General features: G+C 52.0%; 8 protein-coding genes across 8 annotated transcripts; 5 read left to right on the plus strand and 3 right to left on the minus strand.

The window, feature by feature from the left end:
* Positions 1-1,361: 1,361 nt before the first annotated feature.
* On the plus strand, positions 1,362-2,501 carry N7532_010324 (Arsenite methyltransferase; the record flags this gene model as incomplete). The annotated part of the gene is made up of 5 exons (XM_056622815.1): positions 1,362-1,562; positions 1,628-1,732; positions 1,805-2,147; positions 2,242-2,409; positions 2,470-2,501. The coding sequence occupies 5 exons, from the start codon at positions 1,362-1,364 to the stop codon at positions 2,499-2,501; spliced, it is 849 nt and encodes a 282-aa protein (XP_056470231.1).
* A 1,434-nt stretch (positions 2,502-3,935) lies between these two features.
* On the plus strand, positions 3,936-4,520 carry N7532_010325 (putative arsenate reductase (Arc2); the record flags this gene model as incomplete). The annotated part of the gene is made up of 3 exons (XM_056622816.1): positions 3,936-4,094; positions 4,169-4,283; positions 4,342-4,520. The coding sequence occupies 3 exons, from the start codon at positions 3,936-3,938 to the stop codon at positions 4,518-4,520; spliced, it is 453 nt and encodes a 150-aa protein (XP_056470232.1).
* A 4,720-nt stretch (positions 4,521-9,240) lies between these two features.
* On the plus strand, positions 9,241-10,310 carry N7532_010326 (regulator of G-protein signaling domain-containing protein; the record flags this gene model as incomplete). Its single annotated transcript, XM_056622817.1, has 2 exons — positions 9,241-9,788; positions 9,866-10,310. 2 exons carry the CDS (start codon positions 9,241-9,243, stop codon positions 10,308-10,310), a joined length of 993 nt encoding a protein of 330 aa, XP_056470233.1.
* Positions 10,311-11,021: 711 nt separating this feature from the next.
* On the minus strand, positions 11,022-13,291 carry N7532_010327 (RUS1 family protein; the record flags this gene model as incomplete). Its single annotated transcript, XM_056622818.1, has 7 exons — positions 11,022-11,888; positions 11,946-11,990; positions 12,070-12,410; positions 12,465-12,528; positions 12,614-12,626; positions 12,678-12,787; positions 13,172-13,291. 7 exons carry the CDS (start codon positions 13,289-13,291, stop codon positions 11,022-11,024), a joined length of 1,560 nt encoding a protein of 519 aa, XP_056470234.1.
* Positions 13,292-14,013: 722 nt separating this feature from the next.
* N7532_010328 (alpha-ketoglutarate dehydrogenase subunit KGD4) lies at positions 14,014-14,446 on the minus strand (the record flags this gene model as incomplete). Its single annotated transcript, XM_056622819.1, has 2 exons — positions 14,014-14,297; positions 14,371-14,446. The coding sequence occupies 2 exons, from the start codon at positions 14,444-14,446 to the stop codon at positions 14,014-14,016; spliced, it is 360 nt and encodes a 119-aa protein (XP_056470235.1).
* Positions 14,447-15,436: 990 nt separating this feature from the next.
* Positions 15,437-16,365, plus strand: N7532_010329 (mediator of RNA polymerase II transcription subunit 18; the record flags this gene model as incomplete). The annotated part of the gene is made up of 2 exons (XM_056622820.1): positions 15,437-15,963; positions 16,041-16,365. The coding sequence occupies 2 exons, from the start codon at positions 15,437-15,439 to the stop codon at positions 16,363-16,365; spliced, it is 852 nt and encodes a 283-aa protein (XP_056470236.1).
* A 397-nt stretch (positions 16,366-16,762) lies between these two features.
* N7532_010330 (putative DNA 3'-phosphatase Tpp1) lies at positions 16,763-18,736 on the plus strand (the record flags this gene model as incomplete). The annotated part of the gene is made up of 9 exons (XM_056622821.1): positions 16,763-16,853; positions 16,904-17,061; positions 17,137-17,249; positions 17,313-17,618; positions 17,676-17,806; positions 17,898-18,028; positions 18,099-18,159; positions 18,369-18,514; positions 18,572-18,736. 9 exons carry the CDS (start codon positions 16,763-16,765, stop codon positions 18,734-18,736), a joined length of 1,302 nt encoding a protein of 433 aa, XP_056470237.1.
* A 1,001-nt stretch (positions 18,737-19,737) lies between these two features.
* On the minus strand, positions 19,738-21,337 carry N7532_010331 (uncharacterized protein; the record flags this gene model as incomplete). Its single annotated transcript, XM_056622822.1, has 2 exons — positions 19,738-20,996; positions 21,055-21,337. 2 exons carry the CDS (start codon positions 21,335-21,337, stop codon positions 19,738-19,740), a joined length of 1,542 nt encoding a protein of 513 aa, XP_056470238.1.
* Between the last annotated feature and the right edge of the window lie 1,693 nt (positions 21,338-23,030).

The raw sequence follows: 23,030 nt of genomic DNA on the forward strand, positions 1-23,030 counted from the left end.
CACAGAACCCAGTACGTCCAACTGAATAGACATCCAAACTATGCCCAAGTATGTCCTCGCAACCCCCGCAACAACGCTAACACCTCATCAACCTGCAACATGACACCCCAACAGGCTACAAATCCATTACATAGGAACTGTCTTTGTGTCCCCACTCTCGAATCACCACTTCTTCAGCAGTGAAACAAATGGCAACACCCCACAATCATAACTGCAGGTACCTACTCCATCAAGCCACCCACGCATGAATACTAGCCAATACGAAAAACACGGCGAGCACATTGACCAATGATCGAGCCTGCCACGCACAAACATCCTGAATCAGATGATACGAGCCGGTATGGACATGACACCTGCTACTGGAGGTATGGTGCTAGCAGCTAGTGAGGACTAGTTTGTGTTGTGACTGCTGAAGCTAGCCTACTGGAGCTACATTAGTAGAGTGCTCAAAGCTGTAGCAAGCTCCTTTAACCACAGGTGCCCCCTCTTTTCCATTTCTAATGTAGGTATGCGGCCAGCAGCGATCGACCGGTTAGCAGCGCCGGATTGTCCTACCTATTTCGAAAACCCCCTCACTTCTTGCTTACGTACAATACTTGCACTACAGCATCTACCTCGGCTCACCCCCGAATTTTCTACTCTTGGTTCAATGGAATGACAGCTAGACATTGGAGGCCTAACGCTAATAGACCTCGAGACTGGCTACCCTTCCGAGAATGCATGATTGAGTTCGAAGGGCGTGTCCTTGTGGAGGTGTAGCTGGCTAACCCCGCTTTTGGGGCGTGCTTGGATGCGGTGCTTGGCGGGATTTTTGTCATTCGTCAGCGTCCACTTTCCTCGTTATTGGATCGATAGAAACTCGGGGTGTAGGCAGAGACGTTTTGGAGGTGGGGTTGTGGCTGGGTTATTTTGGCTTTTAGGCACTGGTGTGGTGTGGCGGGTGTTTTTGATTTACACTTTTGATCTTGTTTTTGGCGTATCGAGACGCTGGGATAATTTAGGTAGATAAGGTGGTCTGACCAGACTATGGATGTGATGTTGGTGCTGTTGTCCGAGGTTTCATGTTTTGTGATTGTTGGTCTTCACGGGATCACATCGGACGCGGGGCCGAGGTGGTGACATACCAGTTACGCCACCCAGTAAGAATCCAAGGAATAGGATGAGCTGATTCGCCTGTACGAAACCATCAAACGAATCGAATCGAATGTCTTCACCGCGAGAGGTTTCTGGTGACATACCAATTATCTGTAGACCATACCACAGCAACCTCCAAGTTCACGCCGATAGCTATATAACCTCCATATCGACAAATGTAAATCTATATACCCATAATCCTTCTCCTCTACATCGTGACTATAACAATGGACCCCCAAAAAATCTACACCGAAGTCCAAACCCGCTACGGACACCTCGCAGACGAAATCTCAGCCACGCGCCAATCCACCAACGAGAAAATCGCCAATGCATTCGGATATAGCGCCTCGGACCTCGAGTCCATCCCGCTCGACGCGAATCTCGGCGTTAGCTGTGGGAATCCTGTTGCCGTTGCGAAATTGCGCGAGGTAGGTGCAGATCGTAGTCCTAAAGATGTCATCCATGAATGCTGGATTAATCCACGATTTCACAGGGAGAGACAGTCGTCGATCTAGGAAGTGGTGGTGGCCTTGACGTTCTACTCGCTGCGCGTAAGGTGGGAGTTAAGGGAAAAGCTATTGGGGTTGATATGACGAGGGTGAGTATTATTCCCAGCGTAGTGTATAGATCCAGAAATCTCTTCTGTATTAATTCTGCTCGTGAATGCAAGAGCATGATCAACCTAGCCCGCAAAAACGCAGCCAAAGCAAACCTCCGAAACACCCACTTCATCGAAAGCCCAATAACGTCCATCCCCCTCCCAGACTCCAGCACCGACTGCATAATCAGCAACTGCGTGATAAACCTTGTCCCATCCGCCGAGAAACATCTCGTTTTCGCGGAGATGTTTCGCATCCTAAAGCCCGGTGGTCGCGTCGCTGTTAGTGATATCCTAGCTCGAAGAGAGCTACCATGGGATTTGGTTGAGAATATGGCGCTTTATATGGGCTGTATTGCCGGTGCGAGACGGGTTTGTGAATACGAGGAGTTTTTAAAGGGGGTTGGGTTTCAGGGTAAGTATTTATCACTTTACACACGGCGTGGTGTATTAGTTGAAATGATTTGAGTGGTGTGGTCGGGATATGCTAATCGAATTAAATGTGATAGATATCCTCATCGTTGACACCGAGAAAGATCTAAATGCCTATAAAGACCTGGTGCAGAGCCAAGCCCAAACGGGCTGCTGTTCCCAATCGAACAGCAAAAGCAACGAGAACGAGAACGAGCAGAAAAGCGAAACCCGCCCTGCAGAAATCAACTTCAACGACTGGGCCGGTAAGTTCGATACCTAACCATTGTAAACAAATCCATCCCCGCTGACGCTTGGCGACGCAGGCTCGTTCCAAATCTACGCGATTAAGCCTTAGCTTTGCATAGACTGCGCATGCAGAAACCATACGTCATAACCACTCTCATTCCGGAATGCAAATGAAAATGATATTGCCCGTAGATTAGGTGTGGAAAGCTCTTTCAAATTCCATAGATAGGATATGTGAATCAGTAACCCCCTGGCCAAAACACTCAAAAGCACACCATTCTTAACTCGACATCCCTTACTCCCCTCTTTTCCTAGCTTTGAACCTACGTCGTATCTACATGGATATGGCGTGTAGATCGGTGCCGCGCGCGTTGCACCGGATTACCAACTGGTATGCGAGTAAGTAGGGAGTTGTGCCCGGCTCTGAAGTGGAGCTTGCAGCGCCGCTGGTCGGATTGGATATCGGATGATTCTGGAAGGAGGCACGGGCATCTGGGACTGGATTTGGGCTCGGGCTTGTGGTTGACTGGGTTGTGGGATGGGTGGGTGCAGTAGTGTCGATCTGGGGTGGTAGTGCGGAGGAAAATGGTCCGGGATGGTGCTGGGACTTTCCAGTACACTTGTTTTCAGTATACTGGTTTGTAGGATTGGGCCTGGATGCGTGGCTGGGGTGCTCGTGGGGATTGTGGAACTGTTCAGTGCTAGCTGGAATGGTGACATCGTCTGCGTTGGTGTGTGACTTGTAGGTGGAATTTGGGAGGGAAGGTTTGCCTTCCACGTCGATTATTTCATCATTTCTAGAATGCAGAAATTTTTGGAGGGTTTGTGGTGAATTCCAAACGTATTAATGGCCAGGTACTTTCTGCAAAGTAGGAAGTAAAGCCATCGTAGATGTTTTGGGAGGCGAGTCTGCGCTTCATGTCGTCAATTTCATATTGTAGACGCTGCGGGGTATTGTGGCAGTGGGAGATGCGGGCTTGTAGGGTTGTCTCGATTTTTTGGAGATGGGTTTCGAGATTGTGGATGTACTCTTGACGGCGGGTTCGGGATCATTGTTGATTTTATACGGATGCGCGCGAGATCTTCGCTCCGGTGCTGTCAATATCGAGCAGCACTGTTTCCTTCAGAGTAGAATTCTCACCTCTGTCTTTGTCTTTGGTCGTGGCATTTTCTCTTCAAGTTCTTACTAGTAGTAAGCAGTAGTAGCAGCTATGGTAGGTAACTGGTATCTGACCCGACTCGATGAAGGAGTACAACACTTCCAGCTTCCACCCCACAAACTTGAACCTTACAGCTCGAAACTCGTCACGCAGTCACCGATCACACCAATCAGCTCAACGTGGCTTGTCACACTTGCAGCCTCGCCAAAAGGGGAAAATGTGGTCTTGCCAAGTAAGCCAATCACACCGCCTGAGTGACATGCCGCCAAATGCACTAGCAACTTCAACTTGGAAGGACATACCTGCTACTCCTCCCCGACTGCACCGACAGCCGAATATACCACCCTCCTTCATACGCCTTACGCGCAGTACCTACCCTGAAAATGTCCCAGGATCCATCCCAGCCCTGGCACACAGCCTACCCCACCCCCAAGTCCCAGGCAGCTACTTTACCCCGCCAAGAAGTGCTAGGATGGCTTCGCGGGGAAAAGGTGGTTGGGCGGGACTTTTTGTTGATTGATGTGCGTCGTGATGATTTTGAGGTTGGTATTGACTCGTCATAACAGGATGTTATGCTGCTTTACTTTACTTTGCTTTGTTTTACTAAGTGTAGTAGGGTGGTACCATCCACGGCTCATTGAATTTGCCCGCGCAGAGTTTCTATACGACCATGTCGACACTATATGCATTGGTGAAGAGTAGTGGGGTGAAGACTGTTGTTTTTTATTGTGGTGAGTTTTAACTGCTCATGCCTCTCCAGTTGGGTCAGGTCAGGTCTAATTCTCATAGGCTCTTGCTGCGGCCGAGGACCCCGGGCTGCCGGGTGGTTTGCCGATTACCTCAACGATAAAGAAGATTTTTCGCTGCAGAGCGTGATCCTCGAAGGCGGGATTAAGGGGTGGGTTAAGGCGGGTTCTGAGTATACCGCGTTGATTGATGGGTTTGATGCAAGTGTATGGAAGCAGTGATGGTAGCTGTAGAAGCTAGCACAGCACTACCCTGTACATACACTTTTAGTGGTAAACCTGAGGGATTGAATCGGGTCAAGCCGCACTAGCTCATACTATGGATTTGACGATAACGTCTACAGGGGAAGTATGCGCCGTATGACAACATCACTCCACCAACATCCTGAAACAAGATATAGCATAACAAGGTACTCAACCCGCTCATTCACCCCATTCTGGCCGCCCTCATACGACAGCCGATCAAAAATACTACTGTACAGGAAGCACCTGTCTCATGGTGAAACAAGCCAGAGCGCTTAGGATGGCCAAGAAATGCACATCATAAGGCTGGAGCAAGATCTCGGCGCTTCAACATACACCAGAAAAACAAAGCGCAGAAAAGATATCATGAAGGCAACCCTTACCTGCTCGGAGTGTTGCAAGCCCTGAACAATTCTTATCCGCCCACGCCCTGGTCTCTTGACGGTTGCGACATAATTACGGGTGTATAAACGACGCCGACTAGCGCGCAGATCCTCCGACATATCCATGGAATATAGGAGTCTAGCGTGCTCTCTCCCGTCTGTATTACGCCCTACACCTACTGTGTACTTTACTTGGGTAGTGACAATAGGAGTGTCGGCCAGCGCCTGCATACTTTGGACGTGGCAGGGATTATCTCTGCAGAGTGATGATACCACACTACCAGTAATCGTAAGGCGTGGTGGTGTAGGGCGTGTATATTCATAAGGTTTGGGCAAGCAGGGGACCCCCGTGCACATCGAGTCTAGTCTGTAGTTAGGCGATACAGTCGTTACGACAGAGGTGCCTGGTGTATTGCGGGATGGTGCGATATGTGATGCAATCCCACAAAATAATGGAAATAGTTTGGAATACTCAAATCCTGAGGAGCGATCGCGCGATCTAGACCATTGTTGGGTGTCTGCCATGTTTCATGTAGCCGCCCTGCCCACTTCGGCTTGGACATTTCCCGTGCTCCACTGTCTGTAACTGCATCGTGTAAGTGAGCGCTACTGCGCTTACACAGTAGGAGTTTCGTGAGTTAGCGTTTGCAGTATTACCTTAAGTATCGTAGGCAGTAGGCAGTAGGCAGTACCGGGTGGTAAAGTAGGCCATCGGCTGGAATCTCCAGACTGCCTGGGAATTATCCCGTGTCTTGCAGTAACCACTACTCAAAAAACTCAATCTTTGTATTTGTACCACACAGCCTACTGTAAAATACAACATCAGTATTGCTGTGTGGAGGATGGAAAATTTCTCGATCCATCCAAAATCTTGATTTCGCGCGGAATAGTGGGGCCATGACCTCATGTGCGGCTTCTGCCGTCCTTCTCCGTTTGATCGACCGGCGGAGATTGACTGGTGGATGTTTGAATGGGAGACCATTTCTACAATCGAAGAGAGGGAGAGGGAGGGTCTGTGAAGTGGTGAAATGAATCTGGCGATCTCAGACAAGCCTGTTTTAGCCGGCGGTGGGGTGATCCTGATCCCACGGGTGTATGGCGATGTATGGAAGAAACGGAGAGCATTTGATGACCTTGTAAATATCTCTGTATCGGAGTGGAGAGAGTCGAGAATCAGGGTTAATCAATCGGGAATGTATCTCAGCGTATTCCCGCTGCATGTCATGTCCAGCTTGAGAATTCAGGGGGTGAAGCTCCTGTCTCCCACAGTACTGTACATATGTATATCGGACGACCAGAGTAGTGTGCGGGCACACGACTCACTCGACACCAAGAGGACTGTAGGACAGCTGCACGGGAATCCCCCACGGAAAACAAGAAAATCAGAGCTTGTCCAAACTCAACCAGTTGGGATGTCTAGAAGGCCTTGGCGCTTGCAATCCTTCTGATTCGAATTTCAGTGTAACGTGATCATCAATAATTTTCTGCACTAGCACACCCCACTTATCTTTCCCAGGGAGTCCCTACTGCAGTCGACAGGGACATCCCCCACGCACTGCAGCACCGCATGGAATAGTCGTCTGGAGTGCAGCTGCAGCAAGCCACCCGGCCCCAAACACGAGACACGAGCTCAAACTTAGCCAGCTTCTCCCTCCACTGGTAGACCAGTGGGTGAGAGCTGGCGCACTCGCCCACCACGCTAGTGTAGCACTGTACCCCAGGGGAAAGAGGGGCTTCCATCCAGGAGTGCCGTGACCCTTTCTCCCCTAGGATAGGGTAGGGGTGATTAGACTAGCCGAGACGACGCCGTTCTAGATGCAAAGGACAGTGCGTGGTGTGGGGAACCCTTGCGGCCTGTGGTGTCGTGTCGGGGGAATTGTGGAAGGCCCTGACTTGCTAGAGGATTCTGCTCGGTGTGGTGGTGGGTGATTTGCGGAGGAGAAGGTGGGGTGAGCTCGAGCTTGACGCTAGCGTAGACGAATTGGGGGTGGTGCAGCCAGGGTAGCCCTTTGGGTTAGGCGAGGCTCGGCGTGCACGTACTACTACAGTAAGTACGTGCTGGAGTAAGGAGGCCGTTGGGACTCACCTAGGGTATGTATGTACGCTGTCAAGTATGTAAGCGAATGGTGACCGGCAGTTGATGTCTTGTTTACTGTGTTGGCATGTGGGCAGATATAGAGACCAATTGTTACTTATCTACACTTTCTATGTAGGGTACCCCTACATAGAAAGTGTAGGAAGTACCCGGGGATAAGACATGCCTGCATCTATCGATCGACTTCCGCACCGGTTCATGCTATCGCTAAAGCTTATTCGCAGATCCTGACTCTCACATGTATATTCATACTTTACAGTCTGGCAGTATATCTCAATATTGGGCTCCTATATGATATCTGTGCTGGTAAGATAGCGTACGCTTATCTCGGGTTCTCCGCTTTCGGCGACACTTATCGCAGTGGAGCTTCGCAAGATCCCCCAAAGCCGACTTGGCTCGGCTTCATTCGGCATGTTCACCGATACTCAGTGGGGGCATTGCTCATGAGCAAAGGGAGGAATGGGTGTGTTCGGTGAGGCAACACAAGCCTCGGGATGTTTAGGAGTTGTCTGCACCACGTACAGACTGCCATGTCGACGCAGGTGTACCGTCGAAGGTCTGTTCGCAGTGGCGACGCGGACCTTACCGAAAACTCTGACGTGTGTTCAGGCACGAACCCATACAAGCGCCAGGGGGATCTGTCAGGAAAATTTTTTTCTGGGGCGGGTGTGGCGATCTTTGGCGATCGGTGGAACGCGGATATCTTCGGCCGTAACAGTGAGTCTGCTACAACACTGATATTTACAGTATATACAGAGTTTATTGTAAAAGTTCTGACAGAATGATTGAGTTGGTATGGTGAACAGACCATACCCCTGGCTAGCAGGTAGTATCGTCTAGTGGCATGCAGGATGGGCCGAGCGACAAGGGCGCATTCTTCGCATCTACACACACAACACCACACACACTCACTCACTCACTCATCCCATTCATCTTAATCTTTGGGAAGGAAGGTTGTTGGGGGGATGGGTGGGTGTTGGGTTGTGGGTGACAATGAATGGATGATTTGAAAAATTTCATCGAGATGAATGAATGAATCATGACACTTGTCTCCGGAGGGATCCCTATGGCAGGCCAGAACAGTGAGATTCGGATAAGGCGAGCAGACCCGTGGTCCATGTCTGTTCCATTTTCCTTTTTCGAGATTTTTTATGGAGCCAGGGTTCTAGTGCCATTCTAGAACTCTAGAAGGCGCCGTGTCAGCCGCACAATCCGTCCCTAAGGCATTGTGGTGGCTGATACTAGTGACAATGAAAGCAATCGGTCGCTAAGACCAGGCCTGTACTAATAATATTGTTAACGGGGTTTTGTGGTGGCCAACCAGACAGCCATTGCTGGGATACGGATGGCTCGGACGCCCTGTACTTGCTTACAGGAGTAGTGTTTACTCCCTGTTCTAGAATAGACAGAACATCCCTGGATTGTGTGTTCATGCCAGAGTCTATAGGGTTACACAAGAGAACATTCTCTCTTGCAGTAAAGAGGGTAGGCTAGGCTGCCCGGGGTGTCATCTGCAAATGATCGACTATGACGCGAGCGCTGCGCAAGGAGGAGTGGGGCGCCGAACCGTGGGTCGGGCATCCGAGACCGGCAGCGTGGGCGCATCGCCGTAGGAGATTGGCAGACTCAGGCAGCGTTAGGGGGGAGGGTCTTCGAGAAGATTCGTTCTAGGAGGGATCTTGTCAGGCACTTGCTATCATAAAAGACTGAGTTAGCCTAGACACCCTAGAATAGGTGACTCTGGACTAGGATTAGGAGTATTCTCACATTGTGTAGGCATCCCTGGATTCACTGGTACTGTACGTTCTGGAAGCCGACAGGATAAATTACCGTATCGTGTACCGTCCCACCGTCGCCACTCGATCACCCCATCGCTCCACTTGGGCGCAGATTCATTACACGAATGACACCACATATCGTTACGTGTATCGTCACGATCGACGAATGATTCTGGAACTTCTGGTCGTGGTGGAGTCGCCCTTTCCTTCCTTTATTTCACTATCCTTCGCCCTCGAGGCACTGCCTATTCCGTTCTCTCCAATCTCTCTGCCTCCCACAGCACACACTCTCCCTCCCTCTCTCCTCTCTATACATGTTGTGTCTCTTCTCCCAATAACACACCCCCTCCCGCTCCAAACTGGAGCCGCGTCTATCTTCCAGGGGAGGGCCGGTGAGAAAACGCCGCCGACGGTTCCAGGCACCCCGCCGCTCCCTCAGCGCCATGCTCAAGAAGAAGTCCCTGGCACCCGCTTTCTTCTGGAACACCACCCCCTCTAGCACCCCCGAACTGTCGCCCACTTCGTCTGACAGCGACTCTGACGAGGATATGGAACCTGCTGGCTCCCGACCGGTCAGCCTGGCCGTCTCGGCGGGAGCCTTCTGCCCCATGCGCCCGACGCTCGACGATGTTTTGGCCAACGCCGCCCCGCCCCCATACACCCTCAGCGCCTTCATGGCTTACCTCTCCCAAAACCACTGTCTCGAGACCCTCGAATTCACTCTCGAAGCCAAACGCTACCGCGATACGTTTTACTCGCTGGTCGACCGCCTCGGCGAGGACGCTGTTACCTCGGATGGCCCGGAAAGTGCGCACCTGCGCATGCTCTGGCAACGGCTGCTCGTGGCGTATATCCTGCCCGGTGCCCCGAGGGAAATCAACCTCTCCAGCGAGGTGAGGGATGGTCTTCTGCGTTACCGGGAGGTGTTGTTGCCGCCGGTTCCTGAAACGCTCGATTCGGCTGTTAAGCGGATACACGAGTTGATGGAAGAGTCGATTTTCCTGCCTTTTCTCAACGCACACACCATTTCGCCCTCCATGCCGCCGCAATCCGAACCCCCCCCTTAAGTCCCGAGGATACCATCAACCTCTCCAGCACGAGTCTGGACGAGAATCCCATGAAACGCGCCCGGTCCCGCGCAAAGCGCACCTCCCCTCAATCCTCAACAAAGGATCTACCGGGTACAGGACCAAGCGGCCGCTCAGCCCTTTCTCTCGGTGCGGTACACGCCCTCGGCAAGCGTGCGTCCGGTGCTCTACTCACCACCTCCGGCGAGTCCGTCTCCGTCGCTTTGACAGACGACTCCAGCCCGCAATCCAGCCCCACCGTCGAAGAGCCCATGACGCCGCCAACCACGCCGCCCGCCTCGGAACCTCATCTCCCGATGCACAGCCCCAAACTGCGCACCGAAAACCCATGGAAGAAAATGGGCATGAAGCTGGGCTTTAAGAAGCGCTCCGGTGGCGCCAGCGGCTCCCGCGCAGACCCCAAAATTCTCGGTCTTGAAGATTGATTCCTTGCATCTGCATTTACGACTCCTCACCTCATCTCCTATACCATGAACATCACGACTTCCCCCTCCTAAGGGTCTTCTCAATGACCTCATCGACTCTCAATCTCGCATGAATCCAAACACGCATCCATGAAATTTTAGCGTTATTGGCGGTGTATGAGACGATGCATCAGCATACGAAATACGGCGTTTTTGTCAAACTTGGAACTCAAGCGAGTTTTCTTTCTCATTTGTTATTTTATGTCAATTTGACCTGCAGAAGGTCATGTCATACCATCATTTATAGACGGCGGAAAGAACCTGTCCGTTGGGAGAGGTTCGGCGTTTTTGTGGTGAATCGGTGATTGTGTTGATAGTGATCAATAGACTTGATACCCCTCTCATCTTTCTACCTTACAAAGTAGAATTGCAAATGCTACGAGTAATATGTAGTGGATCTAGGTGGATTTACTTGGCTATGCCAGTAGAGAAGCAATTCGCTATGTGATATTTCAATCGTTGAAGTTTACGTCGGTTCATATCCTCATCCTAGGTTAATAGATACATCACTCAATAGGAAACTTACCAGGTTCAAACACCATTTAAATTATCACCTGTTTCACCGGTGCTAAACTCATACATAAGACCTGATGAGATAATCAACTCCTTCACATTACAGCATCCTTAAGCTCTTAGACTTACCTCCTCTCACCCAATTTCCTCGCTTCTCATCTACGCCTCATCAACCTTAAAAACAACCCTCTTCCCACCCTTCACCTCCAACCCCGATGCATCAACATCCCAACCAACACCCTCGAGTCCAGCAAGGTACCCCTTGAACCGATTCTTGTCGTTGAGTCTTTCCAGCGCGGCAGAAATGAAGTTCAGGACGACAGTCTGATCACGAAGATTACCGGGAGAATATTCTGCCTCCTTCACATCGAGTAAGTCCTTGCTCTTGGTTTTGTTCTTGCTGGATTGGTAGATTGCATGTGCGACGAGTAAAGCATGACACCACGCCTTCAGTTGATCCCGAGGCTTCGCGTTTTGCTTAAGTAGTATTGACGCGTGGGCCTGGCTCGTGTTTTGGTCTGAGTCTGAGAAGAGGTAGAGGAGGTAATGTTCGTTTTTGAACATTGCTTCGAGACGGTTCAGTGGGAAGTTCGTTTCGAATGAGCCCGATACTTTTCTCATCGAGGCGTGGGAGAAGAACGTTGAAAGTGAGACACCAATTTCGGCCGAGCCGAGGTCTTCGCGCGTCGTCAAAGTGGAGGAGGTGTATGTGGCAGGTGCGTTCCAGAAGAAGGGAGTTCCCTTGAACAAGATTCGTTCTTTGTGGGCTGTTTCGGCCGGAGTGGGGAAGTGCAGGTGCTTGCTGTGGTTGATCTTCTTGGGAACTGTCTCGGTCTCTGCGGATGGTTCGATATCGTTTTCCAGGAGTGAAGAGAAGACTATGCTTGCTCGCTGTCGGTTTAGGGATGTCATGTGCACGGAGCGGACGGCGAGGTAGTTGAGGGTTAAGTGGCTGAATAGAAGCATAATGAGGGCGCCCCAGGTTGCTTTGAAGCCGGTGATGCGGGGGACGATGAGGGAGCCGGCCTAGGACCTTGTTAGATTGAATTGATTATTTGCAGGTGGTTAGTATTAGATACGTACCAGCATACCCAGCAGCGAAATGACCGTTTCCTGAGACGAGTCTTTCTGCAAAGAGACGAGACATTAGCACCGCAACCCAAAAACATGGGCTGAAAGGAGTAAAAGGGGAGATGAGATGTCTTACAGCGTTCAATTCAGCCAAACTTCCCCACTTTGCAAAGTGCGCGCTGAGACTTGCTTTCGAGCTGCCGCCTGCAACGCCGCAGAGCGCCTTTAGGATACCTGCTGTGCTGAGCACGCTGACGCGGATCGACCCTGCGGGGACCATGGGTGAGAGACATTCTAGGAACATGCCAAGATCGTTGAAGATGTCCGCAGCGAATCGGTAGGTCTTGCATTCTGGCTCGATAATTGTGCCTACCCGGTGCGCGAAGAGGATGGTTGCAATCCGTCCGGAGGTCTCTTGGAGGATGTGCAGGAGGAGGGCGCTGGTGGGTGATGCTTCTGCGTTACCAACGCCGACGCCTATCATATCAATGTCAGTAGTGGGTGTATATTTGGTGATTAAGGTTTATATACCTTGAAGAACTGCTCGGGATGCGAGCAGGCCGGCGATGGAACTGCAGAAGGCTTGAAGGGAGTCCTGTGTATTTGTTAGGCTTGATCAAGCTGGATGCAGTTGTTCTCTTTGGTGGAGCTGGTCGTGTTGATATTGACAAGAAACTCACATAGATTTGGTATCTGGGGATAGAATTAGTAGGTACGAATTCAAATCAGATTCAGGACACTCACGGTAGATAGTCGTCTGTCACACTGTTCGGGTACCCGGCAGGTAGAAAGACCTCACCGAGCGTAGCGATCAGACTGTTCGTCGTCCACGAAGGTGGGTGCTTTGAATCAGGCTAATTGCAGAGTCAGCCCAGCTCAAATCCAGTTCAAATCCTTTTCATCTTCCACATAGAAATAACGATGTGGTGATGGTAATTCGATGCATCATATCCATCACGCTGAGTCCACATAGTGCTGGCTGAGAGATGGAACACTGAATCCAAGATGTCATTGATGATCATCAGATTCGCATGGCCAAAATCCAGCTGAGTATCGGATGCCATCCGTGACCGTCCACGGAGTAGAAGTCACCGATATCCCGCGGAATAACCATGCAGGAGTATGCAACACCTGGCAGTCTCCACCTCGGCTTCGCATCCCGTGGATCTCAACTGACGTCCCAGACACGTCTCGGAAAAGGAAGCCGATCAGCAGCGGCAGGAATGGGGGATGCTTACCGAAATGTCGACTCTCGACGCGCCATTTTTGGTCGCATTCTCAGTGTACACGAAGACGGCGGTCTGGGTTTCGGCTTCGTCCGTTTCGTGCAAGATCAGTCGAGACCTGGGGGGTGCCATCTTGAGTGGTGCGGAGAGGACAAAGTTGGGAATGCGGGCCTTACAATGTTAATGTTGTGTCTACCCCAAGCTTGCCGCAGGCACTTCCCCAGGGAGGCACGTGCGACGCGTCAACACCATAGTTACTAGGTAGCAGCAATGAGGTAAGCTACTACATTAGGGTACTATTGCTGTTGTCTACGTGATATGAAAGCAGCACTCTTGAATGGTTTCTTCATTCCGGTGCTCCCAGAGCCGAATATGTCACAGGGAAACGCGATCTCCAATCCTACCGAGTCAAAAACCCAGAATGTGGTATCTAACAGAACCCGCATATCGCTTTTGACGAGCAACTGTATGCGCTTGAAAATGTAACAGTAAAATAAAACACCCAAAACCACCAGCGCCTGGTTCGAAAAATAAGAAGAAAGAGAGCAGTGAGAACAGTCCCGTACCATCTAAGGGTATCGGAGAGATCCGTGCAGACGGCGGACCATAGACAGGGTATAGATGTTGGGTCATCGCATTCCAATTGCGATGCACCCGAGGTAACTGCCACAGTCGCCGTTGTCGACATGTAAAAAAGAGACTGGCACCAGCAGCGTATCGTTGATATTGATCCGTCCACCACGCAACTTCCATGAGAAATGTCGTACTCCGTCGCTCATGAATATGATATTATCTGTGCCGGCAGATTGAAAGAAGACCCAAGCTCGGGTCAGCTCGTGTACCGGTTCTCTTTTTTACGCGTACATACTAGCACCGCCAGTTTCGATCGCCTCCATCTCGGCCTCGGTGAAGGAGAGACGGCCGAAACGGGCAGGCAGCTCTGTGCGGTCGAAGAATTCGCCCGCCTGGGGACGAACGGGGCCGAGCGAGTGGCCGGACTGACCACCAATGCCGCTATTGAACGAGGCGCGACCGAGAGGGCCGTGCTGCTGGGCCTTGGCGCGGTAGGCGGCGAAGGAATCGGGGAGAGCACCGACAGGAGAGGCGGGGTGAACGCGAGGAGTGTGGTCGACGGACTCTTGAAGTGAATTGTTAGCTTCCTCCCAAAGGTTTTCACGGAAGACGGGTGGGTGGTTGGGCTGGAAACGTACTAGGGGCCGATCGCTTGCCAACGAAGCGGATCAGAGGGGTGCGAGCAGTGTTGCAGAGAGCGAAGGTGGCACGCATTGTGATAGTTGTGGGTGTGGTGTGTGGTGTGTAGGAGGAAGAGGTCAATTTCACGGGGGTTGTGTGGAAATCCAACGGGCCCGGTTGTATCCGAACCGACCCAGACGCGACAGCGGTGCGAATTGGAGGCGAAAAGTGGTGGAATTGGTGTAGAAAGGAGGCAAGTAGCTGATGGACGTGTGGAAGGAGGTTGACAAGCAGTGACAGGGTTTGAAGAGAAGGAGGGGGAGAGTGGAAGACGAGGAGGAGGTGGGAGAAGCCCGAGATAAGAATTCTGGCGCTGGGCCGTTACCGTTTTGGGACAACCGACACGGGGCCGAGCAGTTCGCCGTACTGTCTGTTCCTACCACTAACTGCAGCGGACTCTAATTCTCTGACGAGAGTCACGTAATCGGCTCGGACTACGCTTTGGGGTGATCCGCTTCATGATCCGCCAGCCGCCCACGGGCTTTCGCATTGGTAGGCGGCGCCGCGGCGAACCCCCAGTTCCCCCGCGTCGTGAAGCGTTTCCGATGCATCTTGCATCTGACTCCGACCTCTCCGCCCTCCCGTCATCTCCGATCGTTACCCATCTGGCCCTCCGGTGAAGCTTCCCCCATTTTCTACTCGAGGGGGATCGTCCTTCCTTCACGGGCTTAGCCATGAACCAATAATTGGTTCATTACTTATTTTTCAGTTATCCCTGATCCCCCGCAGAACTCTGTCAGAGCGATCCGGGGTACATCGGTCCAAAGTGATCAGAGTATCGCTGAGGGTGACTGGAGAATAACCAGAGGGATCTCGTCCAGAACCTCAGGCGAAGATTCGCCCAGTCTGGCGCCTACTTTGTACCTGCGTACTTCGCAGTTTGCAAGGGTGTCTCGAGTGGCGAATGACTAATGCTGTTAGCAATCAGGCTTGCACATAATTTGCGATAAGCAAAGCTTGGACCCTGACTAACCAACCCGGTTCCTCCCGCCTTCTGTCAACCCACCTTGTTGTGCCTGCGCGATGCATGAGCTGCTCCTGTTCGCCTCGGTTCCGGTCCACCAGCATGCTGAGCTCCTCCAGCAGCTGGCCGGCCTCACGGGCATGCAGCCACGCCACTGCTTCGAGCGTCGTCTGATCTTCAAGGCCTACCGCAAGCCCGGCCAACCCAATGCCCGCGTCGGCGCCAGTCAAGATCTGCAAAAGGGCGACCTGCAGCGTGTGAACAAGATGCTGAATGGTGGCATGTTCTACACGCAGCTGGTCGGGTCTGTCCAATCGGCGCATTTTGGCGCAGCAGCAGCAGATGCTGTAGCCGGAGGAGCTCCTGCAGCTCCTCCGGCGGACCCCGATACCAACATGGATGGCATGGACGAGGCCAACCCGCCCCTCCCGCGAAAGTCATACGACTTTGACCAGCAGCGCTGGAGCCTCGAGTTCAGAGATATCCCTGAAGCAGGCACGCGGTCCGGGGTCACGGCCCGGGTGATGGCGACCGCCGCCCTTCCGGCTGTCGACGTCGTTCAACTGATGAATGCGTGGGGCTATAGGTATGTGGCGTGGTCAATCCCAGATCTGATACACTGAAATGGCATATGCCTATCGGAAACTAACTCCCGGGACATAGTTTTGTGACCGAGTATATCGTCGAGGGCGACATGTTCGTCCAGAATGACACGGCCATCTACCTCCATCGCGTGCTACACTACCCGACAACGGGTGACCAGGAAATCCGAAGTCCCCGTCGTCAGCTTCCGAATCTTGATCAGATGGCTCCGCTTGAGAAGACCGGGAGCTATGTTCTGCAGGCTTCGATCACCGTCCAGGATAGTACTAATCAGGACGCGATGAAGACTGCGTCGCAGCACCTATTTGCGCTGCGGGAACAGCTTCGGTCAGCCGTGAAGCTGGAACCGGCTGATCGTCTGGCTTTGGATACGAGGGTGAAATGAGGCCAAGGGATGCTGGCTGGCCTGGCTTTACCTTGTGCCGGCTGTCATGGTGATACCCGGAGAGGCAGCCTCCGACTACGTTAAAAAAAATGAACATGATTTCAAAACTACTTTGTGGTAGACTAAAACTACTTCCATTCGTAGCTTCATATCTTCTGTAGCTCTAAATCCTTACAGTAGTGAAGTAATCATATCCCTCTCAATACTAGCTGAGGGTATAATATCAATACTGCCACATCGAGCGGTCGACCATGTGACTTCGTGATCGAAACGCGTCGCATCAGCTCCGAATCCATTCACCACCACCACAACAGCCCTCACCTCCACAATCCGACCCGGGCCTACCTCAGGGTACCAAACCACCACCACGTCTTCCCTCACCCGCTGCCTCGTCAAAATGACCCAGGGGGGCGCCAAAAGAACCGCCTCCCCCACTCGGCCCATCTCCCCGCCTCCGCTCCGGCGGAAACTCGAGTCAACCGTGAACAGTAAGAGACAGCAATGCGCGAGAGGAGACCTGAGCTGAGTGTGGTACTAGGGAATTTCTTCACCCCCGCTTCGCAGAAGAAGTCGGCCCCGGCTCCGGTCACCTGGCGCGTTCTCGGCGCCGGTGTCATTATCGGGAAACATGCACCCGAGAATTATGAAGGGGTGGCTTTGCCGGAGAAGAATCGGAGGGTAGCTGCTTTTGATCTGGTGCGTACACTATTGTGATGCTGTATAGAGTAGATTCTGGTTGGGTTGGGGTATGCTAATATCTGTGGTGTCTAGGATTCAACGTTGATCAAGACTGCGTCTGGAAATGTCTTTCCCAAAAACGCAGACGATTGGAAATGGTTCGATGCGTGTGTTCCAAATGAAATCGGGAGACTGAGCAAAGAAGGGTGAGTCTCCTCTTACATTACCCCATACACTAAGTACAAGACTAACCTCAACCATTGAAATAGCTACCAAATCGTCATCTTCTCCAACCAAAAGAAAATCAGCCTGAAAAAAGACATCAAAGGCGCAAATGGTGACTCAAAGAGTCTATCAACCTTCAAAGAAAAGCTATCACGCATCATGAAACAATTGGAGGTTCCGATGAGCGTCTACGCGGCGACTGGTGATGCAGAGCATCGTAAGCCTCGTCCGGGGATGTGGAAGGAATTTCTCGAGGACTATGACCTTGATGTTAAAGGGGTTGATTTGGTGAATTCGTTTTACATTGGGGATGCGGCTGGGAGACCTGGGGATTTCTCTGCGACAGATCGGTGAGTTATCAGGACAGGTATCATACTTGTTGGGATTTCTTGCTAATGGAGACATAGGGGGTTTGCGACTAATATCGGTATCCCATTCAAGACCCCGGAGGAGTTCTTCTTACATATGAAGCCGGTTGAGCCGAAGGAACTCTTTGAGCCGACCGCGTTTTTCAAGGAGGGTAATGTGCCTGAGCCTGGTATGTTCATTGTCTTTCCTGTCGACCGCCTACTTGCGGAGGGATGCAATTGCTGGCTCTCTGACAGAATCTTAACTAACAAGCCTGATAGCATTCACCCGCAAATACCCTCTCGAACTAGTCATCTTCTGCGGAAGCCCTGGATCCGGAAAATCAACCTATTTCTGGAACCACCTCGAACCACTCGGCTACGAACGTGTCAATCAGGACTTGCTGAAGACGGTGAGTACCCCTCCTGATCTGAGCTGTCAAATATCTCCATTAATAATTTTCTATACTAATGCTTAATTAGCGCCCAAAATGCCTAAAAGTCGCCCGTGAACTCCTCGAGGCCAAGAAATCCGTGGTTGTCGGTGAGTCATCTATCCCGTTCTGCACCCTACCTCCAGCGGCGATGCGGTGAGGTGGTCGCAACTACCGGCATCTAGATACCCATTTGGGTAGCACTGATGCACATGGTGCGGCAGGGGTCGGGCACCAACTTTCACCCCACAACCCAACCACAGCCCTTCATACCTACACAAACAAAGCCAAGTCATACTAACCATGCAATCTTAAAAAGACAACACAAACGCAAACACCGAAACAAGAGCCTACTGGATAACCCTCGCAAAAGACCTAAACGTTCCAATCAGATGCATCCACTTCCTCTCCCCGCTGGAAATATGCAAACATAACGCCGCAGTTCGGGCGGCTACTAAAGAACTTGTTTGTTTCCCCTCCACAGAGAAACTCCACAGGATATTACTAACACTGGTGTGATAGAACCCCGAATCAAGAGAACCACTCCCCGGCATTGCATTCGGCGATTTCAAGCGCAGATATAACCCGCCTGAAATGAAGGAGGGTTTTGAGGATATTTTGGAGGTGGAGTTTCGGTTTGAGGGCGACGAGGAGGCGAGGAGGGTTTGGGGGCAGTACTGGATTTAGATATTCAATCCGAGAATCGAAGTTGCATTTTGTTGGCCTGTTGGTTGATGGTGGTAGTTCGTGGTCGTTACCTTGGCTGGCTCAGTCAACGTGTGCAGGGATGGATTGGTACCAACACTCCCACTCTTCCATTAATTGTCAATCCATATCTCTTACGCTAGTGTAGGGCAGTGATTAACGTTGACTTGGTACCTATCACAAGTGCAACCACTGTCGTCACGACTTAGGTACCTTAGGTAGGAACCATGGCCTGTCCTGTTCAGATCCGATTCGTCCACGTGGTATGCAGGAATTCGGTTCGGGAGGCCTGAGATGGTTCCTCGGCCAAACTTATTTCGTGCTGTACCTCGACATTAGTACCTGACGTAGGGGTGATAGTTCGTAGCTTGGTGAGCTGTGATTGCGAATACGGCTGGAATTGGCATTAGCATGTTGCGAAGCTGAGCTCGAGTCTAGGCATCACATCTACCCCGCCTTTTAACATCCCCATCTCTAGTACTCTAGTAAGGTGGAGTGCGTATATATGAAGTAGTATATTTGTGTACTGATACAGCTCTATCAATGAGCCGGCTATAATATGTACAACGCTTTTAGAAATAATAAGTGCAAATCAGAATCAAGTCTATGGACAGAGCGATGGGTATATCGTGGCTATTATTCCGGCCCAAACCGCGTCGATACCCAAACCAAATGGGCTGACACTGAAAAGAACGGGTGGTAATGAATGACTTTGAAAAAGGAAAGACCTCCTTAGGAAGGTATGACTCATAAGGAAAGGCATGATCGGGCAGGCGAGGAAGTAGTCGCACTATGTCCGGTCGGGAGGTCGTGAGTCGTAACGTAAAGTAAAGAGAGACATTATGGTCGTGAAGTCCGCTTTTTTTGTGCTTTTTTGTTCTTTTTTTTCTGGGCGGGCCATGGTCTAGCGTCATTATTCGTAGCTCGAGAGCAATTTAAAAAAAAAAAAAAAAATATGATCGAAAGAAAGTGGGTCGAGTCGATCAAGGGCGCGAAACGAGATCCTGGAAGAATCGGAAGAAATTCCGCTTCTTCAGAGACTTGCTCCGACAATGGCCCAGAATACCTTTCTCCGTTGCAGGCGCAACAGTCATTGGACCCACGATGTCCTCGTCGCCCATTTCGGGAAACTTGGCATTGTCGTGGAGGCCTGGGATGCGGACATGTTCGCAGGGGTTCCGGGTGGAGTGGGTGAGAGTCAGTGCGACACCGTCTTCGGCGCCGAGAGTGTTGAGTAGAGACTCGTGTTGGATCTTCCATTGTCGGTTGATCGATTCCCACTTTTCAATGGTGTGTTTGTAGATGTTGGAAGTCACGCCGTAGTGTTCACCAGTTCGCACGAGGTGTTTGGCAAAGTTGCACCGCGCAATGTCCCAGTCGGCCCGGAGCTGCAGGAATGATGCCATTTCCTGCGTCGCGGGTGTGTAGGGCTCGGGTTGGATGTTGAAGTTGGCATGACCTAGCTTGTTGGCCCATTCATCGTTAGGCGAAGTAAAAACGAAAGGCGAGACGGTTGCGCCGACTCCAACTCCCGCTCCCACGCCGGGTGGTGCCTCGCTGGACACGGTGCGGGAAGTGCTTGCTCGTGGACGACTAATGGAGGCCATGCTGGGTTTGGAGGAGAGTGGTGGCGAGGGAACGCCCATTCCAGTGATGCGGAAGCTCGACAGAACGCTGCAGTGCGAATCCTCGGTCTCGGTGCTCACGTCGGCGACGGAGGGAGATTGCAGAGGGGATTGCACGCGAGAGGCAACGGCGCTGGTTGGGTCGTCACCCATGAATGGCGGGAGGAGGGGGGTCGTAGCCTGTTGGGTATCGTTGTCGTCCTGACTGAAACTGTTGGCCTGGACGATGTCGATTGGGCGTGCGCCAGAGTCACTAATGCGCTCTTCGAAGATCGTTCGGGCCGGGGAAGGCGGGATCGAGTCGATACGACTGATTGGGCTGACGACAGGGCTGGCTAGCGCGGATGAGGCGGTCGAGTTGGCGCGCGAGCGCAGATCGTCTGGGAAGGTGTCGCCCCGCTCGAAACTGCCTGAGGCCCGTTTGGACTTCCATCGGGTGGACATGGTGGAAATGTGCGAGCTGATGCGCGACACGCCTTTCATGGAGGGGGTGTCGGAGCAGCGCTTCTTGGGAGAGTGCAGGTCCATGCCGCCGTCGCTGAGATCGTAGCTGTCGGGCGGGTCCATGGGGAAGTGGGACTCGTCGGCGGGTGTGGACATGCCGCAGTCGAAGTGTTCTATATGGGTTAGCATGACTCATTCAGAACATGAGGGTTTTGAATGTAGGGTACATACGGAAATACTGATCCTCCAACGAGTCACGAGCGCACTCTTCCTCCTTCACCCCGGTGAGGTGACTCCGACTCGGGCTATCCATGGAGTTTCCCAGGCCAGACGAGGAGACGAGCGAGGAGACCGAGCTGGAGAAGCGGTTATGACCGTGTCCGGCGGCGGAGAAGAGCGAAATGGCGGGCGACGCCGGCGCCGACGCATGGATGGTTAATGGCGACTGGAGATGCGGGGACTCGGGCGCGTCGAGAGACTCTCGCGGGTCGATGATATGAGTGTGTTTACGCATGGCGCGAAGGGCGAGGCCGCAGGGCGTCGCGGAGGCTGGGTTTGAGAAGAGAGGGAATCTCGCAGCATGAGGAGAAAACAGAGAAGAGCGTCGAGCGGCCCAGCTGTCCCTCGGCGAGAGACGTGGCGGTGTGATAGAAGAGCCCAAGGACAGTGAAGCACCGCCAGCGCAGTGGTGGGCCAAACCGAGCTGGCCACGAACACGAACTCAGAAAAAGAGCCGTTCCCCAATAGAATCGAATCGAATCGACAAACGGGCCGGGTACGCCTGACAGGGAGATCCCCGGTGTACGACGTGAAGTTCGAGCGGGGGTGGTGGCCGTTGTTGAGATGGGATGAAAGAAGAAAGAAGAAAGCGCACAAGAGAAGAATGGAATGGACGAGATCGCAGGCTAGACTTCGGGCGGCACTCGCAGCGGCACGCTAGACGTTAGTGGATTCTTTGTTTCGATGAAAATTGGGAAGTGCTCCGTTGCGTTCCGGCGGTTGACAGCGCAAAGTGCCTTGGTACACCGCCCCCAATGCGGTAATTAGTGGGTCCAGAACAGTCTGGAAGGCTTCCCCTCTTTTCGCTTTGTCTTTTCTCATTTTCGTCCACTCCAACACTCGGTGTCCACGACTTGACTAGTAAGTATGGAGAGAATAGCTTGTGGAACATCTACTGCTCAATTCATCGATCGGCATACATACATAGCATCGATCCATCGAACAAACATCACCAATCACCCCGCCCCAATTTGTCGTGGAGACGGTCGTGTGTGAGATCGGCGAGGGCCAGACTGCGCCGGTGGAGCGCAACTGAACTATGATGCCATCGGATCCAATTGCTTGTTGATGCATCGTTATTCGGCCTGCTCTCTTCAGCAGGTCTGAGTCCTGTCGCACCACAGCGTGAGAACCTAACCTTACCTCAGTTCCCTCCTACATACCTACTACTGTAAGCTACCCTAGGTCGTAAGGCCGAATCCCCCGGTCGCACGCATCGTCTCCCCGACTCTCACAGCCTCCGATCATACAGCCCGAGGTGCCATCCGTGTCTCAGTCATGGCTAGAGTTGCAATGTCTCATCTACACTACTTTCTGAGATATCGTATAATTATACTGTAGTTTGTATGTAGCTACGTCAGATCCACACGGGGGCTTGGGATGGTGTCAGAGGCAAAGGGGCAACTGGGCCGTCCCAGGGTTCCAAACGCCATCGGCTTATCCCACCGCTGTCGCTCTCTCACTACTGTTGGAGTGTACCCGACGAGAGGCTACCCGAGTATACCCTTGTTCTGGTCAATTGCCACAGCGATATCGCTTCCCGTTTATCCCTTTGCCTTTTTTTTTTTTTTTTTTTTTTTTTTTTGTTGTTGTCTTTTTTCCCTTTCACCTGATCACTCTAAAGTTGTAATATTTTTTTTCATGATCTATTTCTGGCGAACCCTGCCGATCGTTGAACCTTTGCCTGTTCATCGCTTCGGGGTCCAATCAGGCCCACCAGCTGACGACGACCGATTAAACCCCGACCGGGATGACATAATACCCCTTCCGTGTTAAGCAAGTCGGTCCACCACTGGGGAATTTGACGGTGCCAGAGCTGCGGCTGCTGAAGAGGATATGAGGGGATGGCTTGGCCGATATACTTGGCGCATTCACATATTGGGCCACATTGAAATTTCTGTCGAACATGTCGGTGATGAACAATAGCC

The sequence above is a fragment of the Penicillium argentinense genome, assembly GCF_028826775.1.
Source record: "Penicillium argentinense strain IBT 30761 chromosome Unknown utg000010l_segment0_segment0, whole genome shotgun sequence".
Lineage (NCBI taxonomy): Eukaryota > Fungi > Ascomycota > Eurotiomycetes > Eurotiales > Aspergillaceae > Penicillium > Penicillium argentinense.